The 22,468-nt window shown below is 42.5% G+C and overlaps 1 protein-coding gene across 1 annotated transcript; it reads right to left on the bottom strand.

The window, feature by feature from the left end:
- Positions 1-2,566: 2,566 nt before the first annotated feature.
- VPS37B (VPS37B subunit of ESCRT-I) lies at positions 2,567-17,548 on the bottom strand. Its single transcript, XM_054082749.1, has 4 exons — positions 17,391-17,548; positions 9,124-9,295; positions 8,419-8,501; positions 2,567-7,290 (listed from the first exon to the last, which is right to left on the bottom strand). Exons 1-4 carry the CDS (start codon positions 17,493-17,495, stop codon positions 6,790-6,792), a joined length of 861 nt encoding a protein of 286 aa, XP_053938724.1. The 5' UTR covers positions 17,496-17,548; the 3' UTR covers positions 2,567-6,789.
- Positions 17,549-22,468: the final 4,920 nt, after the last annotated feature.

The following is a 22,468-nucleotide window of genomic DNA, read 5'->3' on the forward strand; positions in this document are numbered from 1 at the left end:
AGCAGAAACAACTCTGCCAAAGTGTATGAAGTCTCAAAAATAGCAAGAATAAGGCCACTTAAAAGTGTATTAAAGTGCTATCTGTGCATCTTTCCCTATGTGCTAAATTTTTATACCAAAATTAAGCTTATTGTCCCGGCTAAGATTTTCTTAACTCTATACTTCTGGGGAAGGATTTGCTATTTGTACCAGTCCAAAAAAAAAACAACAACAAAAAAACCACCCCCCCCCAAAAAAAAAATCACAACTGCAAACTGTGTATGTAAAGCTTTATTTTGAGACTCCATCAAGACATCCTGCCGTACAGGATCCTATTTGCTAATGACTTTTAAATACCATCATTTGGTATCTTTGGAGAGAGGAAGATGTTTAACTTGATGTGCCACTGAGAACAAATTTCACTCAGCACTTGTACCAAAAGTAATGGAAAATAACCACGTGAAAGCTGTGAAATACTGCATTCTGCTCTCTTCCACTGAGGTTAGTACAGTATAGTTTATTTTTCTTGAAGCAGCTTTCGAGCAGCCTGTTATCAAAAGCCTTCTTTCCCCACCTTTTGGCTCCCTCGGCAGCCAAATCTCCAATAACCACAAATTAGTTTGAACATGAGCCGACAAAGCAGCTGGAGTTCAGGAACAACGTTGCTTGTAGAGAGGAAAGTTTACAAAACACAGTGTCTCAGATCATTGCGGGGGAAAAAGTCCATTAAAATCAAGCATACAAATGGAAAACACTGCTGTTACATGCTCTAGGAATTCATGTTAAAAGGTTCTGTAACCATACAGTTTTAAGAGCCCTTAAAGTCAGGAACAGCAGCCACCCATCTGCAAGGTGGGTTATTCCCCAATCTGCCCACAGCAGTGACTACGGCACGAGTTACACGCGTCCAGGCAGTCCTGTTTTCATTAACAGCAATTCCTGAGTGCCCCAACCAGGAAAATGCCTTGGGAAATACAGAACTACCACCTCATACAAGCATTTATAAACATTTCATAGGCACAAAATCGAACCAGAACAATATAAAGACAGTAGGTGCTGCCCTTACCAACCATCTCCCACTGCGGGCAATACACACCCCAACCCAAAGGACATCATTACATATCCACGTTTAACCAAAATCAACATTTTCTCCTCAACCAGGCGGTCTCTTTCCAGTGCTGAGCTACTGCAGCCCCTTTGTCACCTCCCATCCTCTACACAATGTGGCTGGCTTCTTTCAAGACTAATGGATTTTCAAGGAATTAGCTATATTCAGTTCCAGACTGATAAATTCTAGTTACAGTTATAGACAGAAAACACGTGTATTATTTAAGCTCACGTTAATATATACATACAATATATACATTTACATGTATAAAGCTGCTACTTCAATTAAGTCCTAAAGGATCACGTTCTAGCAGCGGTTGCTAGAACGACGTGCGACTTTACGGGCACGCAGCAAGGTGTGAAGTTAGCAGATGTGGTGAGAGGAAATGTTCTTAGCTTTGGAGGAAAAACAATACCTACTCATCATCTGCAAGAGTGCAGAAAAAGCATCTTTGAAAAGCCTGGAGGTGATAAGTAGCACTAAAAGTAGCCCTCAGCTTACAGGAGGATCAAGGTGGGCACTAGCAAGTCTTCCAGTCTCAGCAGGCTGCAATTCGTCCTGCAGATAGGGAGGAAAACAGAGATTTGTCCTTCGGTGGGGCTGAGAGCCCACCACAGGCTGCCAGGGGACAACCTGCGTCAGGGACCAGGTGTCAGCTGGGACAGCAGTCTCAATGAGGCTCCTCCAGAACTTCAGCTGAGGCAAAAATCTCTCAGAAGAACTCAAAGCAACACGTGCCTCGTTTCTACTGACAAAGCCTTGGAGAGGTGAACAGACCCACCTGTAAAAGACTTGTCCCGGGGCTGATTGATATACCACTGGAAGAGGACTCAAATTACAGCAACGAGTGCTATTGAAGGATCTCTGTAGGCTTGCACAGCCTTCAAATCCAGCTCCCAAAGTGAAGGGACAAGCCAAGACAACATGAAATACTGCCGGAGTATCCAACATTGACAAACCACTTGCCATTTTCATCCAACTTTTTCATTTTTTTTTGCCATTACACAACCAACAAGGCAAGGTCTGGCCATACTGGGTCACCTCTCCTTTGAAACAGGCAACAATCCTACCCAGAATGATCTCTTGGTGTGTACGAGCCACAGGGAAGGGCCCTTCAAACCCATTTCGGAACAGGCACTTCTTGAACTTTTGTGCACATCATCTTCACCCATGGGCATTGCTGCAAATTCTTAGAAGAGCCAGGTTACAGAACTGCAGCTTTTATATAACACCATCCCCTTCCCTCGCCCACCCACACTGACTCAGCACTGCAAGGTTTCCTGATTTGTAGTTTCCTATTTCTGCACCACCAGCAGCTTATCAAATCTCCGCAGCCAACACAAACAGAACATATCGAGAAACAACTAAAAAAAGGGATTTTCTTCTCTATATTATCAGTTATTCCGCAGTAGGACTTGTACTTCACTTTGCTATTAAAGCGACAGACATCACAGAAAATCACATCAGGTCCCTTCTGCCCTCTGACTCATGTTATTAAATAACTTTGGTTGACTCATTTCTCCTAACTTGACTTGGCTCAAATCTAAGCTTTTCCTTTATTATTAAATAACAGTGGCCTTCTTGTAGGCTCATTGTAGGAAACTAAAAAAACCCAAAAAGGCAAAGCCATTCTACCTAGCAAGACAGCCCAGCTCCCTCATTGCTGATTACAACACGCAAGATCTACTCCGAGCACATCTATCCTCTCTCAGCATGTACAAAACGGATTCTATCTAATCACTAAAAACTCAATCAACAGACTTACTGTGCCTAATTAAAGTTATTTTCCTGCAAATTTATGTTCTGCATTCACCTACAGCTGTTGCTACATAAAACACATTATTAATATTGAAAAATGTTGACGTAACTCCACCATGATTAAATGAAGCCACAACGAGAACACGACATGGAGAGATACGCTATTTTATTTAAAATCAGACCACAGCAGATTACAGAAACTTATTATGCAAACAAATCCACTGTACGTTTCACAACTTGCTAGGCATATAAAACTGCCCCGTTATCAGACTGTCCAGGATTACACAGAGAAACTCTTCAGGCGCAGGATGATTCTGCCTCCTCCGAACTCAGTGTTCGCCGAGTAGCTCTGTATTCAGACTAAAGGAATTGTTGATTTGAGCTCTGTATCTAAGTCATTATTCCAGTTGGAGAGAACAGAGAAGTCCCCAAAGAGGTTGAGAGTGAGGTTGTGGAAGTTGGGGCAATAACAGTAACGGTTACCCACGACCAGCTGTGCCCAGGGCTCTGCCTCCTGGCATCACATGAAAGCTTATATTCTCTACAGTCCCTCCAGGGTCACTGGTACGAAGGTGACCTGTGTGGATCTGCTGTGCTAGAACAATTGCCTCCGCTTCCTGTAGGAGACAGCACTGAAGTGCAGTGAAACTCAATCTTGAGTTAAACCATTCAGTGCCGATCATCGAGCGAACAACCTAACCACATACAACTGAATTAGTCATAACTTACAAAACTGCATACAAAAAACTGGCAAAAGTTAATGCCACCCCAAGAGGGCATTTTCAATGCTACCAACACTCTAAAGCCATGTTACACATTGCATTTGAAAGATTTTTCTCTGCTCCAATTGCTTTGGGGAAGTATATGCTATTTGCAGCAGATATTAAAAATCCTCAAGACAACATAATTTTATATATATATATATTTTGGCAAGCGTATGGAGCCACCTCCTCTCAACTCTCAGCTTGCCTATGGCATTTTAATCTCGCTATCTTATAAACAGTGCAAATTAGTACGATTCTAAACATCCTAGCCATAGCAGATATTAGCTACAACAGAACAGGAGAAGCTGTCCAAGGTCAGAAACATCAAGGTACCTCTCGCCCAACTCATTCAGGTTAGTGTTTAGTAACATTTGTTTGGGGAGAGATTTAAACAGCTTTCCACAGTCAACTTTCTCCTTTACCCTTAAACATTACCAGCAGTCAAGTATATATTTACAGTTTGTGCGCACACACACGATTAATGGCAAAACGTTTTCCACGAGCAGCTGGATTTCAGTTATGAGACTGCTATAACTGAAACATCACATTAGTTACATTATCTATGTTCAAACTTTTCCATCAGTGAAGGCAACTATAAGCTTACAAATAGCAGATACAGCCTTTGTTTTTTCTGAAGTACGAGGGTGAGTTTTTTTGTAAAAGAAAGTGCTCTTGAAGAGCCCTTAAGAGTTACACAATGGCCATTCAAATGATAAAAATGCTAATATTGTAGCATTACAATCACAAGTAGTGATCCCTAAGGCACATCAGCCACATGCATACGCAATAATGCATTGTTTTGCTTTTAGACAGAAAAATTGCATTAGCTTTGTCTGTATTTAGTTCGCACAAGAGTTTGTTTCTAGATAAAGTATCCCTGAAAGGTCAAGTTATCACAAAAGTTACCAAAAGACAGAAGATTTAACAAGTAGTAAAAATAGTTTTGGACTACAAATACCAATAAAGTTCGATACATAAAACACAGTGCAAATTCACAATACACTTACCTATCACCTCCGCTTCTGAGGATTTTCAGCCCTCGGAAAAAAAGTTGGCACTTGATAAGTGTAAAATATACCTGGCTGTTCTTCTTAAATGTTAGCAAAACTAATTTGAGAGTGTTTTAGAGTTTTTGTGTAGCAGGCTCCAAGTACGAATTTCTGTACTCAGTCACCACCCTGGTAGCCCCCCACTCACTTTCTAGGACACAAATCATTTCCACAGCAGACTTATGTTTAGCATTTAGATACAACAGTTGCCATCCAAATACCAGCACTAACAGCACAGCAAAATTACTTTGAAATAAGTCATAATTAACCATGCTTATACAAAGCTTGAGTGAGGAAATAATACCAAGAAAAGATATTACACTATTTAAAAGAAGAAAACATCTTGTACCATCACTAGATTACAGAAAAAAACACACTTTGCAAACAAATCCAATGCACATTGCTTCACAAAATCTCCCATCTACAGAAACTTTCCAGATTTACACTGGGGAATCGGTTCAGATGCCAGTAACACTGACCAACCCTCTGCCCTTTGTCTTCGGAAGGCAAAACAAGCCAAATAACTATATTTTCAGAGTAGAGAGCTTCCTGTTATGAGCTTAATTTCAGATTAGTATTTGCTAGCAACCATCACACTCCAGAGGAAACAATTAAGGGACAGTCAAGGGCCTTACGTAAAGGAAAAAAAAATAGATGTCCTATTTCAACTGATGGTGTTTGTAGTACAGACTTCCAAACAATGTAGTGCATTCCAGGACGACGACATGAAAATGCTTTGAAATAATGAAGGGGCTACGACAGTTTCTGGACTGTGAGTTTCTTAAATTACCAGGAATTAGTTGTTTGTGGATGTGAGAAATTGACAATGAATTTATAGACACATTCTGTGCAAGCAAAAAGTGTTAAGATTTGCCTCCCCCAATGCTAGATTAAAATACCAGCTTCTGTCTGCACCTTAGGCTTCAAGACTCATATTAAGAGTGAAATATGAGCTCCCCTAAAAAGCCTGCCCCTCTGGTGGCAAAAGAAGTCAAGAATGGATTACGTAAGATGCAAACAGCCACCATGGAGTTCAAAAAGCTTAACTGTTTTGCCTGCTTGCAGAGAAACGTTAACTGCAAATTCCAGATAGATAAGCATGCCAAAAACTGCAAAACTAAAGGAAATGGGAAAGTCAAAAATAGTTCTGCCAAGTGAGAGACTTGAGTTTGAGGGATAAAGTGAAGTTGTGGAGCTTCAAGTGGGCAACTACATGATGTGAAAACCCTGTATTTGATTAAGAAAATACCCTGCCTAGATTACTGGAATCACATGATATTAAAAGATAAGCACCTGTGTAAAAAAATCACTTCTGTATCCAAGGTGTGGAAAAAGACCTGTAAGAAAGTCTTAGCAGGCAAGGAAATAAAAATGCCTGGTAAAATTTCTATAAAACTCTAAACTGGCTCTACAAACAGTTTAGTTTAATTTCAAGACACCAGGACTTTCAGGATATCAAGTTATTTAGGAGTTGAAGGAGTGTGTACTTTTATTATGAAAAGTCTAAGGTAACAACTGAAATGTAGAAATGAAACTCTTGTAACTTTTACTGTCTAAAAAACACAGAACACTTTCTGACAAGAGTTTCAGCTCAGCGAGCTCTGAAACTGTTGTGCACCTGGCCACAAATGCCATTTCCTGGGCACATCGCAAAGGATGCTGACACGGCCCATTGCAGCTCTTTGCCCAGTACGCAGGTATGGTTGTTACTATCCAAATACTGGCACCTATAGAGAATTCTTTAGAGAGAAATAGCTCCCAGTTTGCCACACACACATCCAGCTGCAACAGGAATACATTAGAACAGAAGAGGATGCCGATTTACCATCACTAAAGAATTCAGAGTGTGATTCGATTTGTAACTTCAGGAAATCCACTGTATGTTGTTTCACACTTCGATGGATTTACAACATTTAGACACTATTGCCTTCCTAGAAAAATCTTGTTGTCACTGATACTTGAAAACAAATACAATCACATTTACCAAATGCAATTGCAAACCTCTGTGCCACAGCTTGAATTTCGTATTCCATTGTGCAAAAAACAGAGGCTTTCCATTGCCTACATTAAGTCTGATGGGGAGAAAAAGGAACTATAAGCACCAATACATAAGTTAGGCGCACCAAAATATTCACTGGAGGATAAAGCCAGGATGTGGTGGAAGGCGAGGTGGTCTTTGGGGAAGAGCTGGAGGATACTGTGGTACAAACTGAGAAGGGTATCCTGGCTGTGGCATTTGACTTGTAGACTGAACACCTGGTCGAGGTGGGAGAGGAGGATACGGAGCACCTGGATAAGAAAGCCCTGGTCCTGAATTCATGGCTGCAGTAAACGGAGTAGGAAAGCGTCCTGCTGGGACTGAAATAGGTGGAGGGGGTGGTATTCGCCGGGGCACCACTGAAGGAGGAGTGTTTGCATCCGAAGTGTAGGAATCTTGAGGTGCTGGTGTTGGCTCGGGTGCTCTAGGCTGAACCTGTGGCTGAGCCTGCGGAAGTCTTTGTCCTTTCAGCACCATTTCTTGGAGCTTCTCAATTTTCACGCGTCGCAGGTGAGCCAGTTTACGCTTGCTCTGGTACTCATCGATGAAGGAATCTAGTGGTATTTCACCATCAAGAAATCTTTCTGCCATGTTCTGTCAAATATGGAACAATCACTTAGAAAATGACATACTGCAAGAGAATCTAAATGGCTTATAAACTAAAAATAGCATAATTTTGCCTGTGATTTTCCGCCTCACATATGGAAGATGACTGGCATGCTAAGAATTCTGAGCAGAATTCCGAGTTAGTTATTACTCAGAAGCACTGGGAGTAAAATATCATTTTTGCTTAAATTTATACTGAAGCAACAGCAGGAAGAACATCTGAATCTAGCTCTGAACATTCACTTGATCATCAGAGATGGGAATGAATCAAGTTCAACAGCTTTCCAGACTGCCAGCTAAGCTGAATTACAGCTCAGTACTGCTTGCAATGCCAACAGAAACACTAAGAACTCTGCAAGCCTCAGTACAGAGAGACAGACTATTGCTAAGCCAGATTTAATACTCATGCTTATTTGTGGCTTTGGGTATATTATATTTCATTATTAAGAGAAGTGACCATACATATAAACTGCAAAATTCAACTTGCCCTGGGAACGTTTTTTTTTTGTGACCACAACTCAGGGCCACTACATAGATTTTTCCCCTGACACGAGCATGCTTTGTAGTCATAAAGAATGTCCTACAGGCAAATCAGCAACCAAAACCAAACACTTCCAATATTCCAAGAACAGACCACCCTTCGAGCGCTTGTATTGCAGTCAGTGGTGACCACTGGCATCTAGACAGATACACTGACATCATAACAGATTACCTCACTGGAAATGCTGGAGAAAAAACAGTGCAGGCACAGTTTTTCATTAGGTTACTAACTGACACTAGTAATGGATTAATATATATGCCAGGCAAACTCCATTAAAAAATAGTCCACCTTTATACTCTATAATGCCAATGAACTGCGAGGGTTTGGCTTTCTTTTCTGAAAAGGACCATTTTCTCTCTTAAACTTCAAAGATGCTAAGAGTAAAGAATTACTCAGATAAAAAAAATCTGGCTGAAACCAAACCAAACAGCTATTCACTGACGTTCAAAGACCAGACTATATTCTTAAAAATATCCTGTTAGCTTTTTACGTGTTCAACACAAGACTGCAGCTTTGTACACTGAAGCTCTTCGGTAATGAGTGTAAGTGGAAGAATTGAAATGTATTGTCATTACCTCTGTGTCTTCCTCAATCTTCGCCCCCTCTGCCTGAAGCAGCGCTAGCAGTGTCTCCAGTGAAGCACTGCTGGATTGTCTGTCTGTAACAACACAAAAAGAATGGCAAATGGCTCCAAGGGACTCCTATCTGCAGCTACACAGCCTCAGCAAGCATAAACATTTCTAAGGCACATCCACTGTTTGAGACAGGACGATCTACAGTACGAAAATACATTATGTCATTTAGGAACACTGTTAAGAGTGCTAAAAGCTGAACTTTAGTTACAACTATATATTTATAATATTGAAAGAAAAAGCACTTCAGCAAGTGCAGTATCAGATGTGCAATACTTCATCATTCAGTACAAAATGAGAAAGTGAAGTGCAATATTCCAATTGTTTTAGGATCAATTAATGAAATTCAAGTTATGTTTTGCTTTTTAGCAGGAAGAATATATTTGATCATTTAGAGAACAGCAAGTCAGCGATAGGTAGGTAACCACAAAGTAATAGAAAGAATGCAGTCTCTTTTACTAGGTGCAACAGGTACTTCATAAATTATTAGAAGCACCATCTATTTCAGAACTACAAGAGAATATTTCATTTTGTACCCTAATTCACGCAGACAAAAGCAAGACACCAAAATCAACCAATCAAACAAGTGGAATCGATTTACATTCCCTTAGAAAACAGCAAATCATAATCATCAACAGAAAATGTTACCTAGTTTTGTTTTCTTTATCTGGTATGCTTCAAAAAGAACTTGCAGCTCTTGATATTTTTCAGTCAAATTTGATTTCAAAGACTCCAACTTTGGCTGGTACAGAAGATTGCCTTCTGCCAGACTGCGGTTGCTGGCAAGAGTCATGTCCTTGCTGTGTTGAACATTTTGGGCCTGAAAAAAAAAGTGCATTAAATGACAGTGATTTTGTGTTGTGGGCAAGAACTCCTAAAACTCCTCTGAGAGGCGAAGAGGTGCCCATGAATGCTCCCGAAGGCAGAATGGCTTTTGCCCGATCAGACCAGGAACCAGATTCCAGCTGTGCTGAACTGCCTGCATGGGGCAGGTTTCCCCTTAGCAGCACAGCAGAGGATAACTGTGCAGAAACCGGGCTTTGGGAGCTCACTCAGACATTTCTGCTAAATGGCAGAGGAGCACAGACGACGTCACCCAAGCTTCTTCTTTGCATTCTTGTCACAAACGTACACAAGGTCTGACCTGCAGGCTCTCACAGCTTTGTGAGATCAGTTTTGCACTCACGCCCTGCTACCTGAGAGTGCTTTGTATGAACTTTCACTCATTATGTAATACTGATGCTTTCTTATCTCCACCTTGCACGTCACTACTACCATACCATCGTGATGAACCACGACAGATAAAGCAACAGTTGCTCCTAAAACCAATCTTTGAATCCCAGCAGTGAGATGCAATGCAACTGCAAAAGAACGTCATCCCTTATCTTATTAAAATGCACAAAACAAAAACTGCATCATTACAGTTTCTTCTCCAGAATATTCTTCCCTATGTTAAATCAACCCCAGATTAATGCTAAAAGCTCGTTTTTCAGTTTAATCCTTCTGCTTAACATATCCTAGCATGAAGACATTGTTCCTAAAGAACAAATGACAATCCTCAGAAAACCAAGATTCGGCAAGATTCCATGTTTGCTCATACACACACACATGATTTTATCAAGACAGTCTTCATGAGCTTTGGAAAAGCTAAGTGTCTGGGGAAGCCTACCCTGGATGTCACATTAGATTCATTAAAATAGTCAGACATCAAAAGGAGGCAAAAAAACAAATAAGGAAGGGATCTGATTTCAGATTTTCAGTCTGAATCAACAAGCGTGATGATTTCCTCGTGGTAACAGACTGATTCTGTTAAGCCGCCTTCAAAATCAACGAAACGTTTGGTAGACTTTTTGTGACCTCCTACACCAATGTGCCTCTTCTAGCCCACACCATCCCTGTCTAGCCAGAACAGATCTTATTTACAGACAGCCACACCAAAGTCAGTGCAGACACGAAGAGTACAGCGCTTTCTTCCTTTCATACTCATGGGTGGATACTGGTGAGCCACACCTCAGGGATGGAAAAAGAGGAAACCCAAATGAGCTATTAAAAGCCCCAGAAAAGGACAGGATCAGAATTCAGGCATTCTTGGCCGTCTGAGCACATAACTAGGTGCATCAGGTGAAAATAATCTTCCAAGTGCAGCAACAGTGTTTTCAAAAGCAGTTACTTCCTTCTGAAGAATTTAGACACTGGTTTAATCTGCTAAACTCAATGCACGATGTTAATTAGATACATCTCTGGCCCCAGATATTACTCTTAGGTACCGAAGTTTTATTCACTTTCACTCTCTTCTTGCTAAACCACTTCAGAAAAACCAAGTCACGGATAACGCTGAGTCCCCCGTTCTACATCAATCAAAATAAAATTCTATTCCCAACTGTGAAAATCAGAGAAACTGTACTTGCGATACTGTTTTGTCTTCAAGATTCGCACATCAAGCCTAAACAAGCTTCCAGCCGTAAGCCTGCCTTCAACTTGAATCCTTTCCAAGAAAAAAAAAAAAAGAAAATCTTTTCTCACTTTTGAATCCAATGAAAAATCATTTAAATTAAAGTGGTTGCTACCATTTGTTTCTTCGCCTGTGATCTGACGCTGTTAAGACTGCTGCTTTCAGAAAGCCTCAGTCCCTCCTATTTTACATTTTTCCTAACAATTACAAAGGGAACTAAAATACACACAATTTAACAGCTTAATTACTGGCATCCAGCTTCTTACCAAACCACCTGTCATCGTCACAAGTTTTGTTAACTGTTTTCCGAGCTGCCAAAGAAGATTGCGTGCAAAAAGATTCATGGTTTCTGATGCCTTTCCCCTTTCACCATTTTAATGAGCAAACTACTTCCTTCAAACAGCTTCAGTTTGATCTGGTGATTGTATTTTTACTGCTTGTAACGCTGATATTCTTGTTTCAAAGCTGCTGCACAGTCTGGGAAGACCAGTTTTATGAGAGAACTTTGATCTTTCTTCACCATGAAGAACATGAACATTTTCTCCAGAGACAAAAAAGCCAGTGGACACGAACCTATAAACCTTTCAAGAGCACAAATCCCAGGAAAAGGAACCTTTTACTGAAATCATATACAATAAAGAGACGGAAGAACTCTGAGTAAAGATAATAACAGAAAAAGCTTCCTGAAGTCAGATGAGGCTTTTGTGGTATTTTTAAACCCTGCTTTTAAATTACTCTCCTGCCTCAAGTATCATAATGTCTCTCAAGAGGACTAGGGAGGGGAAGGAGAAAGCAAACATCTACTTTCTACAATGATTTTTCTGAATAACTACTTTTAAATAATTTCAAATGTGTAAAGATGCATAAATATCAGCATGACATGATGTATTTGACTTGTAAAAATAAGAAAAAGAAATCAGTATTATGACCTACCTCTATCAAACGCAGAACTGACATCCTTCCCTGCCCTTGGCATCTGATATCTAGCAGTTACGGACTAGTCTAAACTTAAGTGAAAGTCTTAAAAATACTTGGTTTAAAACTGAAGAAAAGTTAAGGTATTCGTAATCACATTTTTAAGTTACAATGCTTGAAATTGCACAAGACTTAATGACTCCACTTTTTCCATACTATAGCACATCGAAAAAGGGCATATTCTTTCTACCAAAGTTGAACAAAACCCATGATTGACATTTAATGATCAATTCAAGTGTCTTGAAGTCTTCTCTCCGAGCATGGGTTTGTGCCAAATTTCGTTTAAAAAAATGGACAGCTGAACACATGAGAAACCCAAACTGAACCTTATTCAAAACCATGAGAAGAACCAGTTCCGTCCGCAGTACAAGCTAAACTTTGGAATGATGTTTAATGAAACCTAAGGAGGAGCCGGTGAAGATCCGTCCACCTGTTCAGGCATTTAAATGCTTCCTGTCACTAAAAAAAAGTTTGAAGTCTGTGGAATGAGTAAATTCTGTTTCACAACAAAGAGAACAAATATAATCCCAAAGCAATGCAATTTGAATACAGTCACGATCTTACAAACCAGAATAACCTCCAGTACTGATGCTGAAGTCCACGTCATAAGCTTTTCTGCTACTGTTCCACTGCATCTACAAGTTAATTCAAGGAATCAAACAAGCAAACACTGAAGTTTGCCTAAAAAAAAACTACAGAAAAACTTTCTAAAAGCTCTGACTAAAGTAAAACAAAAAAACCCAGTTGCCAAATCATCCAAGGGTCAAAGATACAGTACAGCGTGACTAGTCCATTAAGATTATCAATGCAGCACAAAGCATGCTTTCAGCACCCATTCACAGCTTTCCACAAGCCCAAGACAACAGCCAAGCAAGGAATAAATCCAATAGAAGTTATTTTGTTGTCAGATGCATTGCGTGACAAAAATGTGCATTAGAGGGAACTGCCACGGCATCAGATATTCACCTGGGAGCACCACAAAGAAAGTTATAAAAAGAAATAGGCAAATAGCACACAACTCCAGCAGAACTGCTTATAAGATACTGAGGTCATGAGCACTTCACCAGGCATAAAACATTAATCTGAAAACAGATGAGAAATACCAGTCAGAATCACGAGACATGATGAGACAGGACAATATTACACAGGACATATGCTTTGGGTTTTTTTAACTGCTAAGCTCTCACTATGAATTCTGAATGGAACAAACGGGTAACAATACTGAGCCGCTGATAAAAGGATTTTAACGGCAGAAGGATTGCTCACCACTGAGTAGACCACTCAAACCAAAGTGTGCACTGCAAGGAAATAAAGCCAGGGATACTGGCTTTATTAAGCCAGTGAGATTTATTAAGTGAGATTCTACCACTTTCATCAACTGCAGCTTCATTTCATTCCACTTTTAAAAAAGGAAGAAATATGCCAGATAAAATTATAACAGAAGCTAGTATTAGCTTACCAACACTTTTACTGTTTAGCATTTACTCCAGCATAATGGTTTGCAGCAAGAGTTATTTGTGCAAAACGTCTCTGAGAAGCATCACTCCTGTTCATCCAAAAGCATGTTCCCAGAAGAACAATTCCAGACCAGATGCCTCCTGAGATGCAGTCTGAGCAACTGAAATCCCAGCTACCCACAAAGTCCACCAAGTGCTGCTATAATTATAAGCCTGCTTTGGCAAGCACGACAGCAAGGAGTCTCTCCATAGATTCAAGAAAAAGTCTCTTACGGAGCTATAAATAAAAAAAGTTTTAAGTGGCGCCATTTCAGTCGCTTTATACATAGCGGACATTCAAGTTAGTTTTAGGTTTCATTTGTCTTGCTGTAGTCTTTGTCATTCCCATATTCTCTCTTTCATTTACACATGCTTGTAAATTAGGAATGAGATATGCAGTCACACCGCGGAAGTGTAACGCTGCACATTTGGAGTGTCAAATTAACTGACAGGTGCAGAGTGGAAGAATACAGACTTGCTCTTACAGTAAGAGTGCTTATCATTATGTGCTGGTGAATGATAACGGATCTTCTAACAACCTGTTTGGTAATAAATATTAGTACATATTCTAAAGTAATTAAGTTTGCTAAATTTAGGTCTTCTGATTACGTAAGTACTAGCTTTAAAAACCAACAAAATAAAGGTTAAAAGATAAACTGCAACTCATAAACGTTTACTCCAGAAGAAAGAGAAACCCAGGACTGCAATTTGCACTCAGACTACAGGCAGGTTACTCATTTGATGCTTAGCTGGAAGAGAAAAATTTATAGTTGTCACCCAGTCTAATTCCCAACTTCGTAACTAAATTTCATGTTTGGCAAACAAGAACATAACCACTTACACAATGTGGTTTTAGGACAGGAGTGGGAACCCAAGAAATCTGGGCATGCATTCACATAGTTTTAGCTTGGACTTTCTGCACTGCCCGATCTTTTAAATCGGCTTTTGAGAAAAGGACTGTGCTAGAAAACCCCTTCTGTGCTCGCCAGTGTACTCTGAAATCCTGGAATGAGAGGAAGGGAATACATTTCTGACTTCTTGATTTCATATAATTATGGTTTCAAAGAGCAAATAATTCTTGGCAGTAGAATCTTCGAGGTCAGTAACACAATGTTGCGCTGTTACTAATGGGATCTTCCAGTAGATAAAAAGAAAACTCATTTTCACAGGAGAAATTCATTGAGCTACCATCAGTGTCAGGTCACATATTCTCTACTCTATGATGTTTAGGGTTATCACGTTGAGACTGACTTTTATAAACAATGTACTTTTATTTCATGAAGATAATACTGTAGATGTATGACAGAGATTAACCTCAAAGGATTATAAAAAAACCACTCTTCTGAATTTTAAAAGACAAGGAGTACCAGACAACTGGCTTCCTTCCTCTTTCTATCAGACAAGATGTTCGTTGTTCAAGCACTAAAAACCTAGAGGCTTCCAAAACAACCTTACAGACAGAAAAAGCAGCAGCTTGGCTCTTTGATGCCACATTTTCACATACCTGGGATGCAGCGTGAAGGATGCTGCATATGGACATTACCCCACGAAACACGAATGCGAGTGTGAAGCACACACACGTAGATAGAGACATATACACCCCCACCACTGACACATACAAATCCTGCTCAAATGCTGCAGAGAAATACATTCCCTATAAGGCTGGAAGGTGCCTATTTTTAGCTATTAGCAAGAAAGCCAAGTGGTTTTCCAAATCCTCCTCTCTGGGAACAAAACATCATTTTTCGAGCTGGGTTTCCCTTGCAATGAGGAGAACAAAGGTTTTTTCAATTACGGAATAATCAGCTTCAGCCAACTTTGCCAGTGAAAATACAAGTGACCTCAGAGAAATGACTCAGGAATCATGATTTAGTCGGCATGGCACAATGAAATTACGAATCTAAGGACTTTGGAACAACCTTACAACCTAGACACATAAGCACTGACAACGAAATACCTACACAAGTGGCAGTGAAGTCACCATAGTTCCTCCTTAACGTTCAGGATTTCCCTCTCTACCTCTTCCTGCCACATATTTCACAATGAAACATCAAGAACGCAGGAGGGACAAGCTCAAGCAGCAAACACCACAAAAAAAGGCAAAAACAGAATGAGGAAAGAAGTATTTGAGCACAGCCAATTCCTTCCAAGATAGATAAATGCATTTCTGACTGAAAAGACTCTAGCAAAAGCCTCCACGTACAATAAAAGGAGGATTATACTGGAGAGTAGCAGAGCCATATTTCCACACAGCGTGAATACCTTCAAACTTAGCCACACTTTCCAAACACCACAAAATATTCCCTCGGGCCCAGAGAACTTTACTCTACAATTTAAAAGCCTTCTGTTGCCAACTAAAGAGGAAAACCAGAGGGTCAAACTGAGAATGTGGTCTAATTCTGACACGAGAAAGGATCTTTTCTGCTAAGGTCATGAGGTTCTCTGTCACTTCTGACCCACAGTCTTAATTGTATACTGGTAAATAAATAATAAAAAAATAACCAACTGAGCCAGGTCTTCTGCTCACATACCTTGTCAGAGTCATGCTGAAACCAGCAGTACTGCACCCATTTATATATTTACAAAGTTAAGCCTCTTACAGCTTGTTGACTTTCCTTAAATATTTAGGCCTGGTCTAGCAGGGTACTCCTGTCCCCTCCTTAAAGCGCGGTGCCTCTAAGATCTCTGCATGAGATACATATCACAGCAGCATCTGTTTCTCCAGCCATCTACGTTCTCAAAACATAAGCTCACATGAAAAGCTCTTATGCCAGCCTCCCTCTCGCAAGTCTATGAACATAAAGCTCAAAATACAAATTGTTGCATAGTGCAGTGAGTAAATTCCCTAGGACACCTTATTATCTCAGCCACAACCTCCAGCCGGCCTCTTCCTCTGTAATACTTCAACCATATAGTATAAGGGGATTCAGAACAATTTCCTTGGATGTATCAAAAGGGCAGGAACCTTAGTTTGAGGAAAAGCAGTTATAATTGATTTTACTTAATAAATTAAGCTTCTTCATCAAGAATATATAGCCACTTCCGCAAGAATATCTAGCTCTTGTACTCTAATTTAAAAAAAACCCCAAACCAATAAATTGCAAGACCTAGAGAACTACAGCATATTTCTTTCATTTCAAGCTTTCACATACATGGTTTCATCTTATTTAGCTGACTACACAGTCAGAGACTTTCAGGCACAGTCGTGGTCAAATACACCTGGAACAGTCTCGTCTCAGAACTGTGACACACAGGGTCCACTGACACATAGAAAACTGGTAAGAGACAACGACAGCAGCCGGAAGAAAACGGGCTTCTGTGTTGTTTTAATAAGCAAAGATCCAAATGCACAGCTTGGAGCCTGATTCACAGACAAAGGCATTTCCAACAGGCAAAACAAGCATCAGAAACCCCACAGCCCTCACACACCGCCTCGACACACAGAAATCACGGAGTCAGAGAATGGTTTGGGTTGGAAGGGACCTTAAAAATCATCCAGTTCCAACCCCCTGCCATGGGCAGGGACATCCCACTGGATCAGGGGCTCAAGGCCCATCCAACCTGGCCTGGAACACCTCCAGGGATGGGGCAGCCACCACTTCCCTGGGAAGCCGGTTCCAATGAAATATCTTTCATACAGTTTTGAATTAAAGTTGCGCTGAGACCCAGACCACAAACAGGACCCACTTCACCCTGGCAAAGCCCCTCACCGCGGCCGAGGCACGAAACTAGGGCTGTATCAACGGAGAAACGGATCCCACCCCTCCCCGCCAGCGGCCCCTCACCCCGCACCGAGGGGTTTCAGCGGGGCGAGCCCTCGACCCCCGGCCATGGACCCCGCGTACCGGGGGGGCGGCAAACAAAAGGCTGGGACGGAGGCGGGGGCAAGCAGCGCTTCCCGAGGGATTTAAGGGCCGTTCCTGGCGGAGCCGGGTCACCCGTCACCGCCCGGGCAGCCCCTGAGGCGACCGGAGGCCGCGGGCGCCCCTCACCTCTTCCATCTCGCGGGCCATGTCCTGTAGCTGCTCCTCGTCGTCCAGCAGCGCCTTGAGCTCCTGCAGGCTCAGCGCCTCCAAGCGCCGCAGATCCAGCGCCATCCCGCCCCTCCGCTCCCGCCGCTCCCGCCGCCAACCGGAAGTGGCGGCGTGGTGTCGCCCCGGGTGGGCACCGCCCTCAGCGCCCCCTGCTGGGCGGGGCGTACCAAGCGGTAGGTGCCGGGGGGAGCGGAGTAGGCGGGGATAAAGGGGCGGTACCAATGGGGGCGTGGTCAAGGGGACGGGGCGTACCAAGGGGTGGGCGCCAGGGGGTGCCGGGGTGGGCGAGGCGTACCAAGGGGGTGGGTGCTGGGGGAGCCAGGGTGGGAGAGACCAAGGAGGGTTTCGGGGGGGGGGGAGGGCAGTGGGGAGGGCTTGGCATGTGAAGGGGATGCAGGGGATGAAGCTGGGCGGTCTAGGGGGATCAGGATGGTCTGGGGGGAGATCAGGATGGCTGAGGGGATCAGGGTGGTCTGGGAGGATCAGGGTAGTGGGAGGGATCAGTTGGTCTGGGGTTCCAGGGTGGTCTGAGGACATCAGGGTGGTCTGGGGGGATCCAGGGCAGACGGAGAGGGCTGGAGCACATCCCACACGAGGACAAGCTGGGACAGTTGGGGTTGTTCAGCCTGGAGAAGAGAAGGGGGAGACCTTAGAGCAGCTTCCAGTACTGAAAGGGGCTCCAAGAAAGCTGAGGAGGGGCTCTGGATCAGGGAGCGCAGGGATAGGACAAGAGGGAATGTTTTTTAGCTGAAAGAGGGGAGATTGAGATGAAATCTTAGGGAGAAGTGTTTTGCTGTGAGGGTGGGGAGGCCCTGGCCCAGGTTGCCCAGAGCAGTGGTGGCTGCCCCATCCCTGGAGGTGTTCGAGGCCAGGCTGGATGGAGCTTGGAGTAGCTTGATCCAGTGGGAGGTGTCCCTGCTCATGGCAGGGGGTTGGAGCTGGATGGGCTTTTAAGGTTCCTTCTGACCCAAAGCATTCCATGATTCTACAAGAAGTGAGGGGTCTATAAGAGAGACCATGCAGGGTCTCTGTGTTGGAGGAAGCCCACCATGGAGTCACAGAGAAGCAGGCCTGCAGACTTTCAGCCTGGCTAGAGCAGAAGAGTCCCAAGGATGGTAGGACCTGGCCCAAGGTGGCAGCTGCCCATGGGGAGAAGCTTAGTGGCCTTTTCCTGACCTTGCCATCAGCCTGTGGAGCCCCTCACAGAGCATGCTGTGTCTGCTCCACTCATGTGATGCTGCCTGGTTCTCGAGGCCCTCCATCTCCTGAGGGATGGTGGCTACTGGGAGAGCCAAGAGGTACAAGAAAGGCATTGAGGTGCTGTAGTGTGTCCAGAGAATGGCACGCTGGTGAAGGGTGTGGAGAACAACTCTTATGAGGAGCGGCTGAGGGAACTGGGGTTGTTTAGCCTGGAGAAGAGAAAGCTGAGGGGAGACCTCGTGGCTCTCTGCAGCTCCCTGAATGGAGGTTGTGGTGAGGTGGTTGCTGGTCTCTTCTCCCAAGTAACGAGTGATAGGATGACGGAAAATGGACTCAAGTTGCGCCAGGGGAGGTTTAGATTGGGTATTGGGAAAAATTTCGTTACCACAAGAGTGATGAAGCACTGGAACAGGCTGCCCAGGGAAGTGGTGGAGTCTCCTTCCCTGGAGCTGTTCGGAAAACATGTAGACCTGGCACTTCGGGACGTGGTGTAGTTGGCATGGTGAAGGTTGGGCTAACAGTTCAACTTTTCCAGCCTTAATGACTCTATTCTACAGCCTGCAAGACACAGAGAGTTGAGCTCTGAGCCTTCAACACAGCCACTTACAATGCTCCTGCCTGGAAGTATTGTAGGCACTCTTGTTCTCCCTTTGCTTATACCTGCACAGCTGTAAATCTCCCTTTGTTTATACCTGCACAGCTATAAATTAGGAAGGAAAATCATTGGAATGACTTAACTCGCACTTCCTTACCAGGCTGGGACTTGGCTACAGTAAATCTCAAAAGAGTGACTGCATCATTGTTCCCGAGCCTAGGCTGAATACCTATTCAGGTTAAAAATAGCTGAAAATCATAGCTTGCCAAGCTATGTCCACTTTCAGCACTTTCTTCTTCAAGAGTGAAGGTCAGGAAATGATCTTTCTGTCAAAGATGTATTTTGTGGTGAATTTGAATAGTTGTGAAATGTAATGTGGCAAAATCTCTGCATCAATTAAAGTGTCATAGCTATTTTTTTTTTCTTCTGATTTATATCTGTTAGGTCACCAACACTTTACTAGGCTCTTTGTGATAACACTTCCGAGCCCTAACTCCCCAGTTACTCCTGATGTTAGCATAGCTGTTAAAGACAATTATGCCTGGAAACGATTAATTGTTTAAACATAGCCTAAGTTGTATGCATCTCAAAGCACCACCTTCCTGGCATGCTTTTGTTCCTAAGGGATCGTGGGCATGAGTGTGCTTATTTCCATCTGTGTAATGCCAGAGAGAGAAGCAGAAGGAGCACGCGAGCCAGAGGAACAGGGTAGTGAATGGCCGTGTGTCACTATCCTTTGTAGTTGACATTTTTGATCGAACTGGAAAAAAAAAAAATCAATATAGTGAAGAGAATCAACTTCTGATGGCACTAAAATATAATGATGTTACAGTCATATTCAGGAAGTGACCCATCGCTTCCTGGCAGAACTAAATGAAGATATGACAGTTATGTATTTATTCTTGTGTGCTATAACTCAGCTCTCCATTCTTCTCACCTCCCAAGAAGTCCCCTCTGGCCATGTTATGTGCAGATTATAAAGACCAACAATGCAACAGTGCTAGAAGAAGGCTTCCTGACCTTCTGGCTGCTTAGTGCAGAGCTACTGTACAACCACAGTGCAAAACAAGTGTGTTCGGAGAGAAGCAGGTAATTCAGAGGCTTCCTGTGAAGCAGGAAGCAGAGCTGAGCTTACTCAGGGTGGGGAGAAGGTGATTAGCGATACGGGCGTGTGTCCACTCATTCCCATCAGTGCACCTGCCTGTTGATGTGGTATGTGCTGAGCTCCTCCCTGCGTGTGGTGCTCTGCTCGGAGCACACATGAGTGAGCAGCTGTACCCTTTGGCAGTGCCACGGGCTTGCACGGCCACTACAGTCTGACTCTGTTATTTAAAACCAGTAGATAGTTACCACGCCAACATGCTATCGTATACGGTATTTGCATGTGCCCATCAAAAAGACAGAGTTACACCTTTGCGTTAAACCTGCACGTGCAGACATACACACACACATGCATTAATACAAACAGAGGAATTAGTTGAGGGATTAAAAGAAGCCCTTTCTTCCCAAGAATGTTAGTGATTTCAACTTTATAGCGTAGCTAAATTGTTGGTATGGGGAGAGCGTAGTTTAGAAGAGCCTGACTCACCTTCATGTTGTAAATCTAGTTTTACCACTGCTGTTCTGTGCAGTCCTGATTGGAGTTCTCAGCTCCCCTCAACCGTAATGCCTTTTGCTTAAATAAAGGAATAATCATAATCACTACTCAGTCCCAGGTGAGGGTGGAGAGGAGACGTTCCTGCTGAACGATGCTTGTAGAGGCGCTCTGGGTGAGTATCTCTGGTGAAGGACACTACAGTATGATAACACTTGAATTGCCAATATGCTGTCAGGAGACATGTTTTACAGTGACCTTCTAAGGAGCTTTTCTGTAACGATCTAATTTTTGTTTAGGTTGCCTGAGGCTGATGGAAGTTCCCTGCTCCAGACATCGAGGAATGGTTTCTTTAAATTAGTCACTGGTAATCTGTATTGAAGTTTGATGCTGCATAGTGCAGAATGAAGTTCTCACAAAATGCACAGAGAGAACATAACTACTCTGCGTTCAAGTACAACATATATTGAAAATATCACTTCTCCCTATGTAGATATATTTGAGTTCTGGCCTTGTTGGAGAAGAGCGTCTGTATTAAACATCTGGTCTGCTTTTGAGTACTTTAACCAGTGTTTGCATGTGATTGAGTTTTCAGATTTGGCCGGAAAAGCAGCTGAAGTTGAGAAACAAGACAGGGAGCGGCCACTTTTGTATCATATATTCTACTAAAGGTTCCTTTCCATTCAGCAGTCTTCATGAAAGATAAAGGTTTTGTGACAGCACAGCCCTTGGAGAGAATATGAAGGATTGCAGATAAACTAGGATTTTAGGCTGCAGGGATTATCAAATATTGAAGTGTTATAGGCTGAGATTTATCTGCTACCAAGCCCTGGTTCCTACTTACCTTTGCTAAACTCCTTTTGAAGGGTAACAGTGTTCATGAGCATTAAAACTGTAAGCAGACAAAGTACAGAAGTCAGGATTTCTTATTACAGGAGAAATGGAACAAAAAAATAGGTAAGATGACAGTGGAAATCATGTCATGGTGAATAAGGCGTCAGGCTTCAGTCTCAGGAGAAGTGGCACCCAGCCTAGTTTAAATTGGATGTTAGATTTTTCTTCTTTTTAAACTTGATCCTGGATTTCCTCTGTCACTTCATATCCTTTCACAGTCAACAGCTCTGTACTCTTGTATACTTATTTGGTTTACACATATTTTGCAAGTCACCTTCAAAACAAATTCTTTTCTTTTCCTGGATAAACAGGTTGGTTTCCTAGAGACTGAATTTGCAATTCTAATCTTTGGCGTTTATTAACCCTTATTAGACTGGTTGCTCAATGGAAAAATACTTTTTCAGGCTTACTTGCAATTTAATTTCCTTCTATATACTAATCACAGTCCATATTTCCGTTTAGATTTCATAATCCAGATTCCTTCAAACATGAAAATGACCTGAATATTCAGCATCTTGAGAGAGAAAGAGTGGTCCTGCTGTTTGAGAGAAATCAAGAATTAATTGTTATTACTTCTCTCCTTCCTTTCATGGAGCCACAGGCGTGAGAAGAGGAGCAGGTTTATATACCTGTGAATACTTTCTTTGTCTTAAGCTAGAGTAAAAAGGGCAAATACTATTTTTCCTCCTCAGACTAACGTGCATCTCTGAACCCGAGCTAGAAGCTCTCTGCCTATTTGCTTGTGGTATTTGC

The sequence above is a fragment of the Cuculus canorus genome, chromosome 17 (genome assembly GCF_017976375.1).
Source record: "Cuculus canorus isolate bCucCan1 chromosome 17, bCucCan1.pri, whole genome shotgun sequence".
Classification (NCBI taxonomy): Eukaryota; Metazoa; Chordata; class Aves; order Cuculiformes; family Cuculidae; genus Cuculus; species Cuculus canorus.